At 35.9% G+C, this 22,750-nt stretch overlaps 1 protein-coding gene across 3 annotated transcripts in view; it reads right to left on the reverse strand.

The window, feature by feature from the left end:
* Positions 1-3,504: 3,504 nt before the first annotated feature.
* Positions 3,505-22,750, reverse strand: part of Boll (boule homolog, RNA binding protein) — a 101,392-nt gene continuing 82,146 nt past the window's right edge. The window contains exons 11-12 of one of the 3 annotated variants that reach the window (XR_007834873.1): positions 20,974-21,109; positions 3,795-3,934 (exon numbers count right to left, since the gene is read on the reverse strand). Coding sequence is in view for 2 of the 3 variants with exons in the window: in XM_051190224.1 (XP_051046181.1) it covers positions 3,776-3,934 (159 nt within the window). In the remaining variant the exon portion in view is untranslated. Of the gene's footprint in view, positions 3,935-20,780; positions 21,110-22,750 lie in introns of those variants that run through there. The other 2 variants (XM_051190224.1, XM_051190225.1) reach the window with 2 other exon arrangements.

A 22,750-nucleotide genomic window follows, 5' to 3' on the forward strand; every position in this document is an offset into this window, starting at 1 on the left:
AGACTTTATTGTGAACTGCAAATAGATACAGAGTGTCCAATTTTACATTTTAAAAGGAAGGTAACTATTTTGTAGATGTGAGTTTCATTTCAAAGAAGTGAGGTGAAGAACCATCTTTATATAGGTCTCAGCTCTCATGTAAAATATATTTTAAGAAATAAAATGTTTTAAAATTCTTGTCACCGAGGAAGGCCAAGAAACCTATATTTTAATTTTGGGTTTACAGTAACTTCTTTAGGATCCTGTTTACATGCAGACAGACCTTTGTTAGCAAGGCATACTGCTTTTCAGTTTCGTAAAGAATGTTCAGTAGGTGATGACTGACTGTTGACAGAATGCCTTAAAAGGGCAGTCACTAATTTGTGAAGACTTTCATGAAGTTCAAGTTCTTCACACTTGGAAAACTGCAATTACTGAGGTGACAGTTTAGTCTTAAATTCCTACAAAGCTCATTTATAGAAATTCCTTATATATTTTTTTTTTATAAAAGTAAACTTTTAGTATTAAGTTCTGTTCTAGTTTCATTGTGGATGACCTTTATAAATTTTAAATGCTGGAGATTGAGCTTTCATCTTATACATATTTAGGCAAGCATTCTACCACTGGCTATATCTCCAGCCAGTGCTTATTTTTTAATACATTATTGGAATCTAATTAAAATAAAAAGCCTACTCTGATGTTACAGAAGAAATTTACAAGTACTGACAAGGTTAGTTATTGGATGTGTATGGTTAGTTGCTTGGAAGATGGATATTGGTTTTCATGCCCCTTTATTTGGATGCAAAGGAAACATTTTAAACATTCATTGCGACATTGTTTTTAACCTAGTATAAAATATAAAATCTAGTTAGTGCTTAAGGGAATTATTTCAGTTAAACTATTGTTCACATAACTGAACTAATCTGTAACATAACTGATGTTATAAATTAGACATCCAGCCTAAGAGAACACACTTTTTCTGTAATTCATGGAGGTAATATAAAAGAGCTGTTAGCTTTGACATAAACAGACCATGTAAATGTATGCTCTGTGGCTCAGTGTAAATATATTAGGAAACTACTATGATTTCAGATGGACAGACAGGAGTAATGTTGAAAACTTGCTACTTAAAACCAGGGAATAAGAAGGGGCTAGTCACGTTAAACCAGCTTATTGAAAACCATCATTGGTAAGTTTATTGAGGCAGATGTTTAAATATTCAGTATGTAAAGGTATGTATGTCTGAGCTCAACAGTTTAAAACAAATTCTGTAAAGATTATATATATGGCCAGGACATGGGCTTAAACACCTGTGAACATAAGATTTTTGCTGATTTTATTTTCATTTTTCTCTTTAACATCAGGGTAGTAAATGTCATTAATTTAACTAACAGCAGTTTTTACAGTTTGAAATAGTCTGAGCAGAAAAGTGCCACTACTAACTTTACTAAGCATGCATGTATTTTAAAAATCTATCTGCATACTTTTGTATGTTGTTAAAACTGTTATGGGAGTATATTGTGTAGTTTTGTTTGTTTTGGTGCTGAAAACAAAGATCCTAATATGATTAGCAAGGAACACACTGTATTAAATCTAATCTCAAATTGTTAGTGGATAAAGTTATTCTACTATCCCCAAAATGCCAAAGGAAGAGGATGTACGCCGGCAGTACTTTTTATGCCGACTAGACATTTGCTTTAGATACTGCTAGTGGTTGTTTCAGCACTTTCTGGAAGGAATGGTGAGGCTGTCCTAGGTTGTCGTATAAAAAGACCTTGAAAATGGAAAACTTAAAACAGTGATGTGTATAGTTGCTAAAACTACTTTTGTCACATTTGCAAAATAAGAGCAAGGTATAACAACTTATGCAGAGTAGTATCTTTTGAGGGGTTACATTAATATATTGTCACATTATCTCCATTTTATAGTTTATAGTCTATAGAACTGAGTGAAAATAATGTGAAAGTACAGTATATTTTAGGAGAAAGCATAATTGCCTGAACTAAACTGGTTAACGAAAACATTTCACTTTCAGTTTTTTTTTAATGCAAAATACAATTACTCCCAGACTCTTGGAATTTATAAAGGTTTTAGAAAACTGTCTGTTATTCACTGAATAAGCCTGAATAATAAATATGAGATTCAAATATATACCGAAAACAGGTAAGCTGAGTATCAAATATATTGTTTCATGATATTTTGGCTAGGGCTCTGGTAACAATACATATAGCATATTACTTTCAAAGTAACACTAGCAAAAGAAAATATTCTTATATAGATGGCAAGCCTTAGGATGTATGAAGGTACTAGCTACTAAACAGTACTATTACATTTTATTCATAGACGTGTTTTAGCACAGAAATACTAAGACTACATACCCCAAATATATATATGTACACCCATGAGTATATTCATCATTCTTCATGAGAGAATAAAAGTTATTCAAGTTATTACTGGGTATTGCTTTTCTGATATTATAAGAGCTTTTTTATTTGTAATTCTTACTCTTTTCCAGCAGAAGTACAAGATAGTATTAATTCTTGGAGTAGATGTAAATTTACAATACTGAAATTCTAGCATTTCCTAGAAGTACTGTGCTATCAATTTTCATTAAGTTCTAAAGTAAATTTCTATTAGTCAATTGAAATACTGATGATTTATATAACCTTATTGTTTTACTAATCCAAGTTTCTATCAAAGGAATACTTTTTTAAAAATAGAAGTTACATTTGGTAAATAGAAAGCACTGACTTAAAAGATAGTAATTTTTTGATTTTAAAATTTTAATTATTATGGCATACTTTTTAATTTTAGAAACTTCTCTCATTCCATAACAGTAGGCAATCATAGCTTCTTTGTATTTAAATTAAAACTGTGTTATGGGTAAATTCTAATGTTTTAAAAGTCTGTAAGCCTCACGAAGAACTGCATGAATGAAAGATAAAAATACTGACAGTATCAAATCTGATGTAATTACATGATGTAATTATGAATACTTACATTCCCTAAGGTGCTATGCTCTATGAACAATTCTACTTCATGTATGAATGACAGAAGAGGACCAGAAATAGATAATCTTTAAGAACATTTAAGGATAGTGTCATTTTGGTCTTAATAACCACTATACAATAAGTGGTCATAATATGACAGATTATGGATATTTTATAATACACAAATTACTTTTATATCAATATGTGTAAAATTTGTCATGTAAGTAGAGTTTAAATGGTTTTTATCATAACTACTTAATATAGCTAAAATACACACAAGCACAAATGCAGTGAAACCAGAATAATGTGAAAACTAGAATTTATCATCTAACAAGATGGAGCTTTTAAAAGTTATACCATATAACAAAAAATGGTCTGTTGGTAAGCATTTTTATATATGCCATGGACTTGTCTACAAATCTGAAACTTCTGGAATGAGACTGAAAATCCAACTATCAAAGGTTATGTATAATGTTCATGCTGGTAAGACAGCCAGCCAGATGATGAGCTGAAAGACCGTGTCTTACAGAAGAGAGAACTCTTGTTTGTTATGGCTTCTAACTCTGTATTACTTAGGTGTCCGAGTTAATAAAAGGAACAATTATTTAACTGCATCTCCCATATTCTGGCTACTAAGATTTTAAAAATTCTTAAAAACAAAAACAAAAAACACAAACAAACAAATAGACAAAAACAAAAAAAGCAAAAACATGTAACCTTAAGCATACCCCCAAACCTCACTTGTTACTAGATCACATACAGGCCTAGTTATTTTCTACTTCTGGACAAAGCAGTTACCCAAGAGTCTACTTAACAAAGTCAGTACAGGAAGGTGGAGTGGAAACTGAGTCGTCTGCTCTGAAATCTTTTCTAGGATGAAAGTGTGGGCTTCGAGAGTATCGAGGTTTCAAAGCCACAGATGAAGGATGAGAAAAGCTTCTTCTCACAGAGTGTAACCTTGGCTCCTATTGAGAGATTTAAAGACAGTTAGGGTTTTAATGCACTTTCAATGGTCTCATTTTTATAGCTACTTAAGGGAAAGATTTAAAAAAGATGAACTGGATCTGGATTTGTTTTTAGACTCACTGGGGATCTATCTCAAGCCTGTGTGTGCTGGTCAAGCCTGGTCTACCACTGAGCTACATACATCCCCAGCCCTGGGTCTGGTTCTGAGGAAAGTGTTCTTCAGGAAATGCCTCATATGAAGAGTAGGCTAACTTTCTAATCCAGTCAAAGGGGGCATTCTATGTATAAAGAAATTCCATATGAAGAGAATTGCCATATTCAATGAGATTTCTAAATTATGTTATACTTTCTTTGGGTCATCTCTAAACTTTGTTAATCTTATTTATTTACTCATATATTTATTTTTCAAAAATTATGTGCTTAAATATAAGATTAGAATCAGCATAAGAAAACACTATCAAGAGAAAAATCAACAGATTAATATAGTAAATGTTAATAGATACATTTTATTCTTACTGTTAAGCAAATCATTTAGTGAATAAGTTTTGTTCCAGCAAATGACTTTTATTTGATCTACTGCAAAATATAAAGATTGCTAGATACTCCCCTGCTTAAGACACCAAAAATAAGACATTTTATTAAGGCATCTATAATGACTAAATTCTTACTTTAGGGCATCGGGGAGGCAAATCCTGTTGCCTGAAATCTCATCAATTGTTTTGTCTGCTTTAAATGATTGGAGTTCAATATTGGGATTAAAGAATAAAGTCATCGATGAGGTAGTGTCTTTGCCATATTGAATAAAACTTTTGAAGTAGTATGTAGGAAAATCAACTGCATTTGACTACAAAATATTTGAGTAGTTTTGAAAATTTAACTAGTATCTTTAGTACAATTAAGGGGTCTGAATAAAACTTCTAAGATTAAAAAGCAAAATGTTTCCAAAGGGAGATTTTACTATGTAGTTTCAAGTTATATGAAGCACACTACTGACCTACTAGAACTCTGAACATATCTACCAATAAAGAAATACCACGGCAGTTCTAGAGCAAGTAACTGTCAGGAAAAAGTCATGTAAACAGTGAGTCCTTTTTAGAGTGTAATAACAGGTCTGGGTGCTTCCAGGGTTAAATATGATTTAACGTGCAATTACAGCTTATTAAAACATTTTAAGATATTTTGTGACATTACAAAATAGTCTTTTATCTTGGAAAGACTGTTATAATGTAATAATAAGCTATAGAAAGTTTATTAAAAAATCAGTATTATGAGAAAATTTACTCCAATGACATCAGGCAGGCACTTTTTATGATTTTTTGAGGTTAGAAGACTATAACACAATTTTGGTAGTGACATTTATCTTAGATTTAGATCAAGTTTGAGGCTGGAGAGATGGCTCAGTGGTTTGAAGCCAAACACTGCTCTTCCAGAGTATATGAGTTTGATTCCTAGCACCACATTAGGTAACCCTCAACTACCTGCATCTCCACCTCCAGGGACGTCTGGCATCTCAGGCCTCTGAGGTGCTTGCACATAACCACATACATAAACTTGGCATAAATATATGTAACTACAAATAATAAAAAATTAAGAATTGGATCAGATTTCATCTATATAAAAAGAGTTTGAGTCTAGTACCTAAACTATGATATAGCAAAACCAGGCTTGAATAACCGTTCCCCAACTAGCAGAGATGAGGCTGTAGTTCAGTGGTAGGGCTAAGATAACAAGACTAAGTGAAGGGATCGTAACTAAGACTGATGAATGCCTGCATTGTAGATATTAGCAAGAAGAATGGAGAGAAGGAAAAAATGTTTTGATGGTGGATTTTGTTTCAAAAGTATTTGAGATGTGTTATGTTCTCAAGAGAGTGGATGGCACAAATATAGCTCCTTTTTTGCTGTCAGAAGGCCAGAAGATTTTTTCTTAGACACACTAGAAACCTTTTATCTTCTTATCATGTGTTTCTTACATTTCTTAGAATGGTGACTTGCACATCTCTTAAAAAGACTATTTTTACGTTGTCCAATATGCAGTGAAGATAGAAGGCTCACTGGGGCTTGCTTGCTACCTGCCTCAGGATCAGTGAGAAATGCTATCGCAAAGAAGTAATACAAAGAGTAATAGAGCAGGCCACCTGACGTCCTCCTCTAGCCTCCACTCATGTACACATATGCACATGTGCATACACACACTGTCCCCCATAGCATTTATGTTGAAACCTTGATTGAATCTTCATCACATGCACAGCTCTGTGTCTTCCCACATATTGTATAAATTATCTGGACTTTTATCTCCTACTATAGAGATGCTTGCTCAATTATGTCCATTCATTACTACTTTATTCATAACATCCAGAAATTAGAAACAGCCTATATGTCAGTCAACAAATGGATAAAGAAAATGAGGTATAGTTACATAATGGAATATTACTTGGTCATTAAAAAAGTGAAATCAGTTGGGTGTGTGGCATATGCCTTTAATCTCAGAACTTGGGAAGCAGAGGCAGGTAGATTTCTCTGAGTCTAGTCCCTCTGGTCTACAGAGCAAGTTCCAGGGCATCCAGGGCTACACCTATTTTGAAAAAAGTAACAAAAAGTGAAATAATAAAATTCTAGGTGAATGGATGTAGCTAGGGAAAAATCATCCTGAGTGAGGTAACTCAGAGCCTAAAGACCAATATGGTATATATTAGCTTCTATGTGGATGTTAGCTGTTAATTCTTGGATAAGCAGGCTATAATCCATATAACCATAGAGTAAGGGACTGTGGGAAGGACTGGATTACCTTTGGAAAGATGTGGGGGTACTGGTGTGGGAGTATCAAATGGAAAGGGAGAAGAGGGGAACAAGAAGGAATTCAGGGAGGACAGCTAAAATAAGGGCCTTATGAGGGGTTGTATGGAAACAATACAGTAGAAGCTTCCTAAGATATGTACATATATGAAGGTGATCTAAATGAAATTTCCAAAGTTGGGGAAGACAGAGTCACAACTGGACATCTTTTGTTGCCAAATAAAACACTCTAGGATTAGGTTATATCTAATTCAGTTGGTGGTCAAAGGGATTCCTGGGGATCCCCCAAACAACCCAGCTTATTGCCAAGGCTACTGGTTGCTTCCAAAAACTCATGGTAAGGCCCTAATGCTGAAGACACCTACAAAACTCACTGAACATGGAGAAGTTGAGCTGGCATCCATCTAGAACCTTCACCCTTACTGACTATTGTTCAGGGTACTGGAAGGTACTCTGTATGCCACCAAAGGAGAAAGGTAAACACTAACCTAGTTAAAAAACATCTGATCTACATTGGTTGACCTGCATGCATGATGTCCTAGTGCAATAGTGGTACAAAGCTTGTGGGAGTAACCACCCAACATCTGGTTGGATTTAAGGCCCACTCCAGATGAGATGGAACCCATCCCTGACACTACTTGGGTGGCCAAGAACCTGAGACTAGATAGATCAGGGACATATGGGAAAACCAAATACTACTGTTCTATTAAAATAATGTAGAAACAAAATGCCTCCTAATGACATTCTGCTATTCTCACAGACCAGTGCCTTGCTCAGCCATCATCAGAGGAGCTTCCTCCTGCACCAGATGGGAACAAATACAGAGAATCACAGATGAACACTGATGGGACATGTCTGTCTGTATACATGTTTCTCTTATTGGTTGATGAGTAAAACACTGGCCAATGAGGCAGGAAGACAGGTAGGCCTAGGAGACGAGGAGAATTCTGGGAAAGGTAGGCAGAGAGTCCGTCAGAAACAGACAACATGTAGCCGCCAAAAGAGTAACTGGTCCGGGTATTCTCTGGTAAGCCAAGACCATGTGTAAATACATAGATTAACAGAAATGGGTTAATAATTAAGACAGGGCTAGCCAATAAGAAGCCCTAGCTATTGGCCAACAGCTATATAATTAGTAAGTCTTTGTGTGCTCATTTGGGGCTGCAGTGGTGGGATTTGGTGGGACAAGAGAACAGGTCACTGTGCAGAGAGTGAGATGCCTTGGAACACTTGGCCCTAAATGGGATGTCTCCATCACACTCTCCCCTCAGTGCTCAGAGAACCTTGTAGAAGGGTAGGCAGAAAAGTGTAAGTGCCAGGGTGGTGACAAAACAAGGCCTTCTGAACACAGCAGGATGAGTGCACACCTGAACTCGCAGAGGCTGGCAGCATGCATAGGGACTGTCCAGGTCTGGGCCTCATGGGTTCCCAGTGTTGAGAACAGAAGTGGACACAAACCCCCATCCCTAACCTGGATGATATCTTCTATCTCCAGTTGATAAACCCTCACAAATGAAAAATTAGCTCTCCAATGGAGTCTCACTGGGTGTACAAAACACTATTAGACCAGGCCCCATGCACAGCAGTAAATGGCCAAGACAAAATGAACTCAGCAGTATTTTTGGAGGGATGTTTGTCTCAGACTGCCTTGTCTGGGTAATTCCCCACCTACCCCCATCTTACAGGACTTTTGCTTATATATGGTTTCTGATTTTGTTTTTATGGGATTTTTGTGTTTGCCAACGTGTGTCCCTGTTTCTTCTGCTTTTTTTTTTTTTTTGGTCCTTTGTTTCTGTTTGTTTTGTCTTGTCCTATTCAGGTTTGTAGGATTTTATCTGATTATTATTATTTTAGATGTCTGGTTTATAATGAGAAAGAAGGATGGGGATTTGAGTGGGTGGAGAGGTAAGGAAATCTGTGAGGCATTAGGGAAGGGGAACCATGAAAATAAATTTTATATATTTTTTACTCCACTGGGTGTGTCTGCTTGCCACTTACCCTTGTGTAGAAGGTATTTTCTAAAAACAAGAAGAACCCTGGTATTATAAGACTATTTTATAGTTATATACTGTTCTGTTATGTATAGTAAAATACACTAGGATTTCTAAGATTCATTTGAGTTTTTATATAATTCTGTAATTTCAGGTTTATAAGAGGGAAAAAGGCTTTCCTCTAAACATAATTCACTCAGTTTGAATAGCACTGTGTCAATGGTTAAAATGGAAATAATGAAATAAGTCAGAGAAAAGTCTAAGTCTAGCCTTTGGGGTTCAATCTGTTTTCAAACTATGACTTTTGAGTTTCATGTTACATTTCTAGTCCTCCCTCAGAAATCATAACAGATTGATTTTAGGACCCCTAGAAGTAAACCAACTGGTTACTATTCAAGTCCCTTACATAAAAAGACATAGCATTGCATGTAATTTGCACACATCTCATATATTTAAGCCATTTCCATATTATTTACAGTACAGTATTGTTAAGGGAATATCAAGAAAAAAGCATCATGTTCAGCGCAGGTACAATTAAAATATTTTTTTGATTTACAGTTGATTGAATTTGCATATACAAAACCCATGGACACAGGAAGCTCATATAGTTTGTAATATGCTCATATACTTAAATTTCAATTTCTATGAAACAATTGAGGTTTTATCAACTGCATTTCTAGATCTTCATTTTTGAGTGATGATTTAAGTTTGTTAATATGAAAAATTTAAAAATTAAACAGTTTTAGTCACTTTTGGTGCTCCCTTTCATGCTCATGCCTTGATTTCAATAACGTTTATGATTATTACATATGATCTGGAGGTCTGGTAGAGTGTTTAGAATGTATGAGACCCTGGATTTGATCCCCAGCATTACATGAAATTGGGTGTAGTGGCACACAACTGTAATTCAGTATTCAGAAGGTAGAGACAAGAGAATGAGAAGTTCAAAGGTCAACCTTACCTATGTTCAGGGTCAGCCTAGGCTACACGAGAGTGTTTCAAAACAAAAATCTAAGCTGGGCGTTGGTGGTGCATGCCTTTAATCCCAGCACTCAGGAGGCAGAGGCAGGAAGATCTCTGTGAGTTCGAGGCCAGCCTGATCTTCAGAGCGAGTTCCAGGACTGCCTCCAAAGCTACACAGAGAAACTCTGTCTCGAAAAAACCAAAATCAACCCAAAACTCTAATTGAAATCCCAGTAAAATAAAAACAAAACTTTGGAATAGGAATAAACAAGCTCCTAGCATGAGGAATAGAAATGGAGGCAGAACTTGACAAGATCTTGTCCTTAGGCCAATGGTCGTGGTTGCTTTTGTTTTAAAGTTTACTTCCTTTTGAGGCTAGAGATCAGGCTCTGCAGTTTAAGAGCACACACTGCTCTTCCACAAGACCCAGGTTCAATTCCCAGCACCCTCATGGCACACTCAACTGTCTGAAACTCCAGCTCCAGTTTCAGGAGACCCAATGCACTCTTTTGGCCTCCACAGGCACAAGGCAGGCATGTGGTACACAAATATACATTCAGTAAAAATACCCATACACATAAAATAAAAATATTTTTACTTATATATGTATGTCTGTATGTGTCCCTGCTTGCCTTTATATGCACCATGTGCACGCAGTATCCACAAAAATCAGACGAGGACGTCAAATTTCCTGGAACCGGACTTATAGTATGAGCTTCCTGATATGATGCTAGGACAAAACCTGGGTCCTCTGCAAGAGTAGTATGTGCCCTTAATTTCTGAGCCCTCTCTCCAACCCAATGGTTGTCTACGAAGATAATGAAATTCAAGTCACATCTTTTGCTCATCAATGAAGGCAAAGCAAATTGTAGGAGGATGTAGGGATTTGCTTCTGAGTTCATACAATGATAGTTAAAGATTCATAATGATAAAACTTGACAACTCAAGTTCCTAAGCAGAATGTTATTTTTGAGGAAACAGTTAAAATAATACACATGACCCTATGTAGACAGATTTTAAAGTTTGTTTTACTACAAAATAGAATAAAGCAGTTATCAAATAACAGAAAATATTCTTTTGAAGTGACATAAACATTGTACTTATTGTCAGTCATTTTTACCCAGAGTATACAAAGACATTTGCTTTGAAGGATTCTTATTTTAAAAAAAAATCATCTGGAAGATGCATATGAAAATGTTTTGAGAAAAAATTTGGGACATTTCTTTCAATAATTTAGAAAATAATTCTCTGTAATGGGTCTTCCCAACTTAAGCAATGATGACATGCGATTTAAAAAATAATATTCAAGAAGCAAGTGAATAAAGTAAATGGGTTGTATGGTATAAGTTTTATTATATTCCAAGTTCAGAGTTAAGTATTTTTATTAGCATTATTTTTTTAAGGGTTAAGATATCTTTTTTAATTGAAGTTCTTTCATACAATATATTCTGATCACTCTTTTCCTTGCCCCCAACTCTCCAAGATCCTATCTTCCCACTATTTTTTTTTTTTTAGTTAATTTCTCTAAAAGAAGTTTTTAACTTCCAAAGTCTTGTCAAAAAACCAAACAGTGTATTCTCTTCAGTATTTCTGCCTTTTCATATAATGGCATGCTCAGAAAATGGAATTATCCACAATGCACACTGGTGCCAACAAAAATGCCTGGTAGCACTAGAGGTGAGGAAAAGATTGTTTACATTCTCCAGCCATTGAGATAAAAGCCAGATGTGGTGGTGCATGCCTATAATCCCAACATTCTACAGGTGGAGGCAGAGAGGATCAAGAGTTCAAGGTCACTTCCAGCTAAACAGCAAGTTCTTGGCCTGTCTAGGCTACCTGAAAACCTATCTTAACTCCTCCATCAATAAAGACAAAAATATAGTAACTTTAGTTATATAGTGAAGTCTTACATTAAATATTAACAATGACTTGAATTTTATATTTTACAAATCAGATTTTGGTCAGTTTCCTTCAGTTAGAAATAGATCCACAAACTCTGGTCTACAAAATTTGAGGTATTTATCAGTTGCTTGTTTGATACTTTCAACAAAGTTACAGGATGATGTGTGAAGTGAACCTCCAAAACCCACTTGTTAAAAAGGAGACTGTCTCTAGCCTTGTATTCTGTCTATAAACCTAGAATTGGTTATAGGATCTCTAATGCACATTGCTTGTTAATAATGGTATTAATATCATAATGATAGTTATAACCAATATACTTTTTTTGTTTTGTTTTCGAGACAGGGTTTCTCTGTGGCTTTGGAAGCTGTCCTGGAACTAGCACTTGTAGATCAGGCTGGCCTCGAACTCACAGAGATCCTCCTGCCTCTGCTCACAAGTGCTGGGATTAAAGGTGTGTGCTACCACCGGTCGTCTTCAATATACTTTTCTATTATCCTGTTATATATATGTACATATAGAAAAAACTGTGTAAGAGTGATAAAACAATGTTGTAATTACTCTGGCATCTCAGACAATTCAGGTTATCCAACTGAATAAAAAAATGGAATGAGCTGGGTGGCAGGGGTGGTGTATGCCTTTAGTCCCAGCACTTAGAAGACAGAGGCAGGTAGATCTCTGAGTTTGAGTCCAGCTCAGTCTACAGAGTGAGTTCTAGGACAGCCAAGGCTACACTAAGAAACCTTTTCTTGAAAAACCAATAACAACAACATCATAGAATGATGCAAGGGATTATCCAAAATATCTGGAATTAAATTACTATGAATTGTGATTACTGTAAATACAAGTCCCACTCAATAGAGAAACTATGAAGACAACACACAGATTATGATAGCCCCAAATTTTATAAATACAAATGTTAAAATGTCTTCATTTCATTGTTATCTAAAATTGAAATCTACAAAATCTTAAGGATAATTAAGATTTTTTTGGAACAATGTGATTAACTATTATATCCTTTCTAATTTCATCTGACTTAGTCATAAAAGTAACTTCCTATCTCACTGTCAACCTTTTTAAATTAGTCTCTTAAATGTCTATTACCTATAAAACAAGATTAACTGAGGATTAAAAGGCCCTACCACACTGTTCAAGTGAAAAATATCACCATTTTCTTTTCTGTATTTTCAAAATACATTATTATTAGGGACCACTGTGAACCACTTGAAGCTTTAAGAGTATCAGTGAACTCTGAATTGGAAGAAAGAAAAAAGTGAAGACCCCGAACGACATCCCTAAGTAATGTTGGATGTCCCACTGTATGCTGTGAATATATGTTGCTTTTATTGGTTGAAAAAGCTGATCTGGCCAGTGGCCAAGCAGAATATAGCTAGGTGGGAAATCTAAATAGATGAAGAAAGAAAGAAGGCAGAATCAGAGAGGCACCATATAGTCACTGAAAGGGTATGATGCCAGAATATTACCGGGAAGCCCTGGCCATGTGGTGATACATTGATTATTACAAATGGGTTAATTTATAAGAGAGAGCTAGCCAGTAATAAGCCCGAGCCATTGGCCAAACAATTATATTTAATATTAACCTCTGAGTGATTATTTCATAAGTGGCTGCGGGACCTATGAGTGGCAGAGAAGCTGGTCCAGGGGGACCAGCAGGACAAAGAAAAACATTCAACTATACATAAAATTTGAATTAGTTACTATATTCTTTTAAGCAAAAGCATCTTTCTCCATACTGAATTCTCTGCCAGGTGATAGTGTCGGACTGCCCAGAGGCTTGACAGGCATCTTCTCTGAGCCCATCACTGGGAAGCTGACATGCAGGAAGACTTGTGCTCTGCTGCTTCTAAGAAATTTCCAAATCTAGAATTATAGTTACTAGATTTTTAAAATTCAGTATCTCATGTATAGTTTTTGATGGGATACCCACTAGATTTAAACATCTCTTATGTGTTATATATGTATTATGACTAGACTGGAGCAAAATGCTTACAAAAAGTAATTATGATGAATTACATTTTTAAAGTTTACATTTTTATTTGAAAATGAAAGCAGAGATCACAATGTGTATGTGATGGACATGAAATATCTTGAAGCCTTTTATCTTTAGTCAAGAGTTTTTATTGAGCTAGATAGACAAGACTCAGTATTTTGAAAATTTGGAGAGAATTCTACCCTAAATAGAAGTTAGAGGTCCCTCAGAATGCTAGTATCTGGAAAGGGAAAAAGCAAGATAGAAGGGGTCTTTCTTGTTATCAGTGTAAAGTTTATTTGTGTAAAGTGACTGAACAAGGATATGGCACATAGAGAACAAGCTGAAGGAGTCCTTCCCCGGTTCAGAGACAGCTAGTGGGCTCTGGGTAGAAAGTGCATATGTTCCTTTCTGGTTTGGAGCTGTATCATGGACAACTCACTAAAGAACTGAAAGCTACCAAAGGTAAAAATCTAGAAGGGATGCCACAGAGCTTCTCAGTAGTACTAACTGGAGACAATTAAGGCTACTGTGAAGCCTAAAGCTCTCAGGAAGAAAATCTGTTCTACTTATAAAAGAAAACAATGTGCAAACCTATACTGCCATTTCCTAAAAGAAGTTTAACTTTCCTTCTCACACTTGTAAGGAATAAGGTTTTTTCGCCCTCCACTGGTTTTGTCCCGCTACTGCGCCAGCCCCAAATAACACATTGTATTTGATATAATGCTGTTGGCCAGTTACTTGTTTCTTATTGGCTAGCTCTGTCTTAATTATTAACCCATTTTTGTTAATTTAATATTTTCACGTGGTCTCATCTTACTGGGGAATGGACCCGGATTTTTGTTCTCTCAGTCTCTCCATCTTGACTCCTCCTCACTACTTCCTCTTTCCTCCTTGTCTCTTAGTTCCTCCTATCTTCCTTTCCTATTGGTCAACAGTGCTTTATTCATTAACCAGTATGAGAAACATATTTACAGAATGACATCTTCCATCACACACTTTTGCTTTTTAAATAATTACTTTCAAGAGATGTCTATGAGCATTAGCCTTTATAGAAATACTGGATTAGTTACTGCTTTTGGTGCTATGACAAAAGCAACTTAAGGTTGGAAGATTTTGTTTTGGTTCACAGTTCTGAGGAACAGTCTGTCATGGTAGGGAAGTAATGATGACAGGAGCCTGAAGTAGGTGGTCACTTTGTGTCCGCAATCTGGAAATGGAGAGAGGTGAATGCTACTGCATTCTTTGTTCTTTTCATTCATTCCAGAACACCAGCCCATGGAATGCTGTTTGCACATCTAGAGAGTCTTCTCACATCCATTAATTTCTAACTTGGAAAATTCCTCACAGACATACTGTGAGGCTTGTTTCCAGTGATTCTAGATTTGTCAAGTTAACAGTATTAATAATCACAAGTCTGTCCCTTGTCAATGACATCCACTTCTTGTTCCCATAGGCTTATGGCCATCTTATAATGCAAATGTATCTAGTTATAGTCCCCATAATTTTTAACAGTTTTAACACTATTTAAAAGAAGTGCAAAGTTTTTTTCAGAGACTCAGGGCAATTTACTCTTTCTGAAATCCTGTACAACAGAGGATAATCTACTACTGAAACTTTCCTACTCAAGTATAATTTACTTTTCTTTTTTTCATTTTAAATACCAACCTCAGTTCCCCCTCCCCCCCACTTCTCCTGCCCTGCATGTCTCCCCATCCTACCGCCCATCCACCTCTCAGAGGGGGGTATGCCCACAGCTGAGTGAAGTTCACACCCCTTATCAAAAAAGCTTTTTTTTCCCCCCTTTTTTCCCAGTGGCTGAAGGCTATTACAGCAATCTACAACTGGTCAAAACCCAGAGAAGGGACTGTGGGGTGCCCAATTCCATTTGCTACATCTACACAACACAAACTGTACACCTAAGGCTCAGAGAACACTGCAGAAGAGGGTGGCGAAAGATTTTAAAAGTCAGAGAACTGTGTTTTCTAGGTATGACAGGAGAGCTGCACCCATGGCATCCCACCAATAAGGTTGCTTGAAAAAGACCTTGAAAAATGACAACAGTAGTTGACATCCCAACATGGATGGAGGAAATCTCAGCAGGTTCCACCACACACAAAGACTTCAGGGAATTAATGGCTGCTGATGGAAGGAGAATCAGTTTTCTCTATTGATAAGGCCCCTAATTGGTTATCTAATCTCAAATGGTCTGTTTAACACATGGACACATGAGCAACACTAAATAGGTTCAGCAAGTTGCATTTATGTAAAACTGTGTGCATGTCTCTGTAAAACAGTAACATTAAAGGTCATGAATTTGAGAGGGACTTGGGGGGAATGTGAGAGGAGTTGAAGAGATAGGTAGAAGTAGAAATGATATAACTACAGTACTTACATATGAAACTCTCTAAAAAATTAAATTAAAAAAAGAAAAAGGTAAGTTATATATTTCCAGTATACAACAGTACAGAACAGACATTCCCATTCCAGAAGGGAGAGATGGAGACTAGAATGGAAAGACTGGAGTGATGTAAGACTGAAATCCAGTGGGGTTAGGCACCAAATTCCAAAGTTCCATGTCAGGCATGGGGCCCTCCGTGGAGTCATCAGGGCACCTGCAGCACTGCAGCCTCTTTCAAGCAGGTTCCCTTCTGTGCCTTCAGCTCTACTCTTCAGATGGTCCTGGCAAAGCCAACACCCCTGAGTCTCCAAGGCAATTTAGGCTTCATTTTACAGCTTCATGTAGTGGCCTCTCAGGGTCTCCCTGCAAGGGACTCCAGGACTGACACACACTGCCTGGCCTTAGTGGATCTCAGGAATCATGGAACAAAGCTCTATGACCCTTAAATTTTGTGTCTTTCATGCCTGCCACGCCAGCGCCACACAGAGGTTGCTGTGAAGAAGTTCTACTGTAGTTTGGGGTACAACCTGGTGCTCCCTGGTCTCCAGTAGCGTGGGCCTTAGTATGCTGATTTCTGGAGAAACATTTTTGGTGGCAGGTGTTTTTGGTTTTGTTTTTCTAGGGAACTCCTTCAGTAACATTCTGAACTAGGCTTTCTCTTTTGAAATGAACTTGCGTTTTCACAAAATGGAACTTTCCATGGGTATGGTCTTGCCCTCAGTACCTTTTCTGTTGTTTCCCATGCACCAGATTTCTCTTTATTTGAGTTATCTCATTAATAATCATGGCAGTACTTATCTTGTCTGCAATTTTAAACTTGTTCATCATTTCTTTCTCCCCAAACAGCAACGTTAAAAAATATTTTTCTGTCCCTTTTCATTGTAGACCTGGATAAAAGCAGCGAGCAGTAGCCATTCTACAGAATGAACACTAGCCTGCTTTGAATTTTCCTTTGCTAAACACATTGGTCCAATACTTTTAAATTCAGCCTCACACATTCTCATACAGGGGCAGAATAGTCAGATTCTTAGTCACAGGTAGACTTAGCTTAGTGCCCAATAGTCTTTGTTCCTCCTTGAACTTTAGGAGTGTAGCCATGTCTTCTGTCTGTGCTTCTCCTAACATTCTAATCTTTTAATCCCTACCAGAATGACATGTTAAGTACTGCTTAGATAACACTCTAGGACTTTCCCTCAAAGTTTCAAACTCTTACACATTTCTCTTGCCAACAATTACAAAGGCTGAACAACCACAGGGTAATATGTTTTTAACAGCAATGGTCCCAACTTCTCAGTAGAATTTTGTTTCAGTTACTTTTCATAGTGTTGTGACAAAAATACCTGGCAACAAAAATTTAGGGCAGGAAAAGTTTATGGAGGGTGGGGTCATAGTGGCAGGAGCCTTAGGCAGCTGTTCTCCTTCGTCCAGAGTCAAGAAGTAGACATGAATGCTGCTATTCAGCTAGCTTTCTCCTTTCCATTCAGTCTAGGACCTCAGTCCATGGAATGATGGTACTCATGTTTAGGGTAAACCTTCTCACTTCATTTAACCAACATAACCTCTCACAGAAATGCCCAGAGGCTAGTCTATTTAGTGATTGTAGATCCTGTCAAGCTGAAACCAGTATTGACCATCATAAGTACTAAATGACAATTAACTTCTATTAGGTATAAATTTTAATCAAAATATGGTTAAGACACTAACTTTCTTAAGAAAATTGTCAGATACTGTCAAATAATGAAATTGTACCTTCTGTTTATTAATAAATACATTATCATGAGTAAATGACCAATAAACAGATGGGAAATTTGTGGATTACATGTTTTGAAAAAATGTAAATATGTAATCACGCACTAGTGAGTGATACCTTACATGAAATGTCTAACTATACAATCTATTACTATGCATTTTCAGTTAACTATAGCCAAGCTTGGCATTATATTAATTTACTCTTTGTCAATCAGGATGTATAAGAATAATAAAACTGGAAATACATAATCTCTTATTTATGGAAATTTATATATGCTATTTCATATTTTAAGAACCTAGACAAATAACCATGAGACTAATAGGTAGAAAAAAAATTGTCAGATGGAAACAAAAAATGTAAAACTTGGCAATATAAAGAAAGCGATCTTGAGTAGCGTGACTGTTGAAATAAGCAGAATGCATTAAGTACAAGTAGAGTCAAAACCATGCTGCAGGTGCAATGCCAGCAGCCAGTGCAGATGGGAATCAGAAAATGGTGTTCAACAAGAAAGGGTGGGAGCTGACAGCATACCTTTAGGAATACATGCACAGCTATGAAAACAAAGCACAAACATGAGTATTATTATTTTTTACTTGGTTTTATTTTTGAGACAGGGTCTCAACTGTGTAGCTCTGGCAGTCTGAAACTCTCTATGTAGACCAGGTGGCCTTGAGTTGAGAGATTCATCTTGAGTGCTGGGACTGAAGGAATGTACCACCATGCCTGCAATATGAGTATGATTCATACCTATCCTTCAGGAAAAAGCTTTCCCTTAACCTTTGGTATGTGGTATATGGTGTGTGTGTGTGTGTGTGTGTGTGTGTGTGTGTGCATGTGTGTCAGTGTGCAGGCACTGAGATTAATGGTGTGAGTCACCATGCTTAGCTGTCTTACATGGCTTCTGGGAACTGAACTCAGGTCCTCTCGATTTCATGGCAAGCACTTTCCTAACTGAGGATCCCTCCAGCCTTCCTATGCCTCTTTTACATCTAGGGAGATTTTAGAATAAATTTTAGTCAAAGGTATTGGTCTAGAAATTAGAAATTTGTAATAGTAGCAATGGAACACTGAAATCTGATAGTCAAAGTTGAATCTGCTGTTTTTTGAATGTTCTCTCCAGGCCTTTGACTCTGAATTTTGATATTACCCAAGAACAATTTTTGGAGAACATACAAAGAATTTTGCATGTGATTCCATTCCAGTCTGAAGAAATCACTAATCAAGATAAAGTTTTAAAATTTGAATACCCCTTTCTATTTTGATTGTATTTTGGCAAAACAAGTTGCAAAGTCATGTGAATGTTGCACTTATATTTATAGTATTCATTTCATTTTAACATAGCGAATTTCAGGTGATTTCTTCAGATTGTTTTTTCAAAAGTGGCACTAAATAAGTAAAAAATTACTATAAATTGATTGCAGATATACTAAAACTAGAAACAAATAAATGGGCTTTACTTAGAATGTGTAAGGAGAATTTTTGCTCTCTCTTTCCATTTTGAGGGGCAGCATATTTGGCTTACCAGGCTAACCTAAGAAGGACAAATGATACTATCCATAACTCAATTGTCAGTAAATTTCAAAGTTTTTATTAAATTCTCAAAATAAAGCTAACTTCAAGACTGTACACATGCATGAATTGTATGTGTATATGATGTATATGAGCACACACATAATATACATGTTTATATGTATGTATGCATATATTTATATAACTAGAAGAAATACATGGGTATGAATTATTATTAGAATTCTTTGTCCAATAATATAATACATCATTCATTTTTATTAACAGTCCAGGATTTGTTTAGCATCATGTTTAACATTTTAAAAATCAAACAGTAACTTTTTTTGTTCTCATGGACAGTGCTATTAAAAAAGATTTCTAACATCACTGGTTAATAATTTTCTAAATTACAGAACAAAATCTTTTGAAATTTCATTATGGGACTAGTGTATTAAATTTTAAAAACTGAAAATAATTAGTGCACGAGACATTTGTATGTCAGTATATAGACATGGGGTCCAACTGTTCTAAGGAAACCATTTGATTGACAAACATACTCATGGTTTCAAAAGAAAAACGCCTATTTGACCCATGGGAAAGTCTGGGATCTGGTCATCTTGTTTCTGCACTGATGCTGAGCACTGAATGCATTTGGGGTTGGAATAGGTGAGGAAAGGGTGAGTTATTAGGGTAATGCCAATATTTAGACTTTTCTCCTTCCGTTCTCAAATTAACAAGTCAGTGAAAGAACTGCAAGTACATATAAAAAGAGGCATTTCTTGTCCTACTACAGAAAATTTCCTGATTAGAAATATATGACTTGTTCTTTATCTTTTAAACAATGACTCCTTTTTATCACTTCCCAAGTTTATACTGTGAGTTGGCCCTGGACCTAGAATCTACAGTTTTCTCTTGGTGTAAGAAATAATTTTACATTTTATGAAAATAACTGTCTTTTTAAAATGAATTACGTGTAATTGTATATATCAGTAAAATGAGAAAAGGAGGAAAATATTCTAAGAGTACTATACACTGGAATAGCATATGATAATGTAAGAAGGGACCACTTCTTCTATAAAAGTTCTATGAGGTGGATCGATAGCATATAAAAACTTCGATATCAAATGGATGATGATATGTGAGGTTACACTTTTATCTGAAACATTAGAGAAAAAATTTAATATCGTTTAATTAATTAGCTAAAAAAGCAAGAATATTGATCATGCTGGTGGTATTTCTAGTATTTGGGAGATGTTATCATAAAGTATTAAATACTATTTAAATTCAGAAAACCATGGCAGAAACAACACTAAATGAGTAGCAGTAACAGATAAAAAATTTGACAAAGCATACTAAGTGATAACACAGCAAAGCAAATTGAGAAATCGAAACCATTAAAGCTACTATATCCTATAAGTTATGGAAATATTAAAATTCTATTAGACATGAATCTTATCCAAAATGTTTAAGCATCAAAGAGAAAACAAAATGACGAAAACTCTGAGATTAAAAGAAGTAATACAAAGTAGAGGAAATGAAAGACACCTCACTAATCTTGGTATAGTTATTATTTATGGAATGGATAAAACATGTAGAAAGTGTTATTGCAATTAAACTAACACATAAAAAGCCAAATGCCACATCTACCTAATTAAAACTTGTAAAACAGTAGTAAAAGCAAATTTCATCAAATTCAGACAGCTTATCACGGAATAAATTAAGTATGGTGAGATATTAACTAACCCTAAGTTTCACAACGGGCAGCTTCTAGCCGGTTCCTTGAAGCTGGGTCTTGGTCACACAAGGATCAATGGACAAGAAATCAGTTGAGCTGGACTAGAGCTGCCCAATTGTCTTAATAATGAATGCTCCACACTGTCTGTTAAGTAAAGAGAAAATATAGATCAGGAAGAGTGAAGTGAAAAAAGATTAAGGATAGATGAGGGCAGAACATACTTAACAGTTACTAAAGACTTGCAGAATGTGGTACTTAGGAAATCAGTTTGCTACAAGTGAGAAGCTGGCAATGAGCCAACACTGAGAACCAAGCTCTTGCTTGCCTCTTGCTAACCAAGGACTTAAAATCTTCATTGGACATTCTTTTATCTAGTGTCATGGTGTGAATGTTCATTATATAGAACACGACCAAGTCAGCACAGATTACAAGTGAACTAATATTAACTTGTATTAGGTAGATTAAAAATCTTCTGCAAGACACATTTTGCAGAAGAATATCTAGAAGGTTGTTAGCACAAAAAGCACCATTTGAGGTGGACTGGTAGAAGAGGCATACAGGTAAGAGCTAGAGGACCTCCGCATACTCATGCCGTACCGGGATTGTTGCTGTGCGGTTAATATTAACTGGGTGCCTGCAAGGACACTCAGCCTAGGCAAAGGCATGAAACAACTGCTGTTTCAGCTGGCTGCACTTCATCCCAAATGAGATGAATTCTACTGAGACTAGAAACTGAGACAGTAATAACAAATTTCTAAGCTAACAAACAAACAGAAGTGACTAGTTAGGCCTCTAGTGAAACAACCTAGTTACTACTACCTTTTTGGCACCATGGGCCTTGGCTAACTCCTTGTTTTGGAAACCAAGGCTGAGTATTTTCCATCTGTTGCAAACTCTGTAGAGCAGCACTGTCCCATAAAAATTTCTATGTTAATGGAAACATTCCATATCTACACAGTGAGACATAGTAACCATGAGTATTTAACACTTGAAATATGGCTAGATGAAACTGAGGAAATAGATTTTTAAATTTGATTTAATTCAAAACTTATCTGGTTTCCTAAAACCAAATTTTACAGATGGGTATTAATAGCTCAGTCAATATTGCTCAATATTACTTAGTATTATTCACTGGGACATCAGTGTCAGGTGTTAACTGTTCAATGAATGGAATCACTGTGATAAAATACAGCTATCCATACTAGTCAACTACTTATTGGCTATACTGTCTCTATGCTATAAATATATTTGTATGGAGTTTGATGTATGTGAGATGATGCATTGTTTGGTCAAAGGTTCTGTGTGTCTAGACAGAATAGGAAGTTGTGCTATGCAGCTTTATTACAGCCTTAATACATGTAAGTTAGGTTAACAAACACCAGAGAACTAGAGAATAGTTAACAGTAAAGAATTTATAAGAATGTGGGCATAAGTTAATGAGAGTTATAGAAGGGAATGCATTATTTTAATCTATTAAACAGTATTAGATTGATTTTTACTATATAGTCCAAATAGGCCTGAATTTGCAGTTCTGTAACCCCAGAGTCACTAGTGGTTGGGACTGCAGACATGCAAACCAAGTTACTTAACTAAAAAATTCAATGGGCTAGGATACATCTTGGTGATACAGCAGTCACCTAACTTGCATGAGGCTTCAGGATCAATCTTCAGCACTGCAAAAACCCATGATGAAACAAAGAAATCTAAATAAACTAAACTTGATTTTATATGGAATTAAAAGCATGGAAACTGAAGGTGGAGAAGTATTGCAGAAATAGATAATAA

This window comes from Phodopus roborovskii, unplaced genomic scaffold, assembly GCF_943737965.1.
Source record: "Phodopus roborovskii unplaced genomic scaffold, PHOROB, whole genome shotgun sequence".
NCBI classification, from domain to species: domain Eukaryota; kingdom Metazoa; phylum Chordata; class Mammalia; order Rodentia; family Cricetidae; genus Phodopus; species Phodopus roborovskii.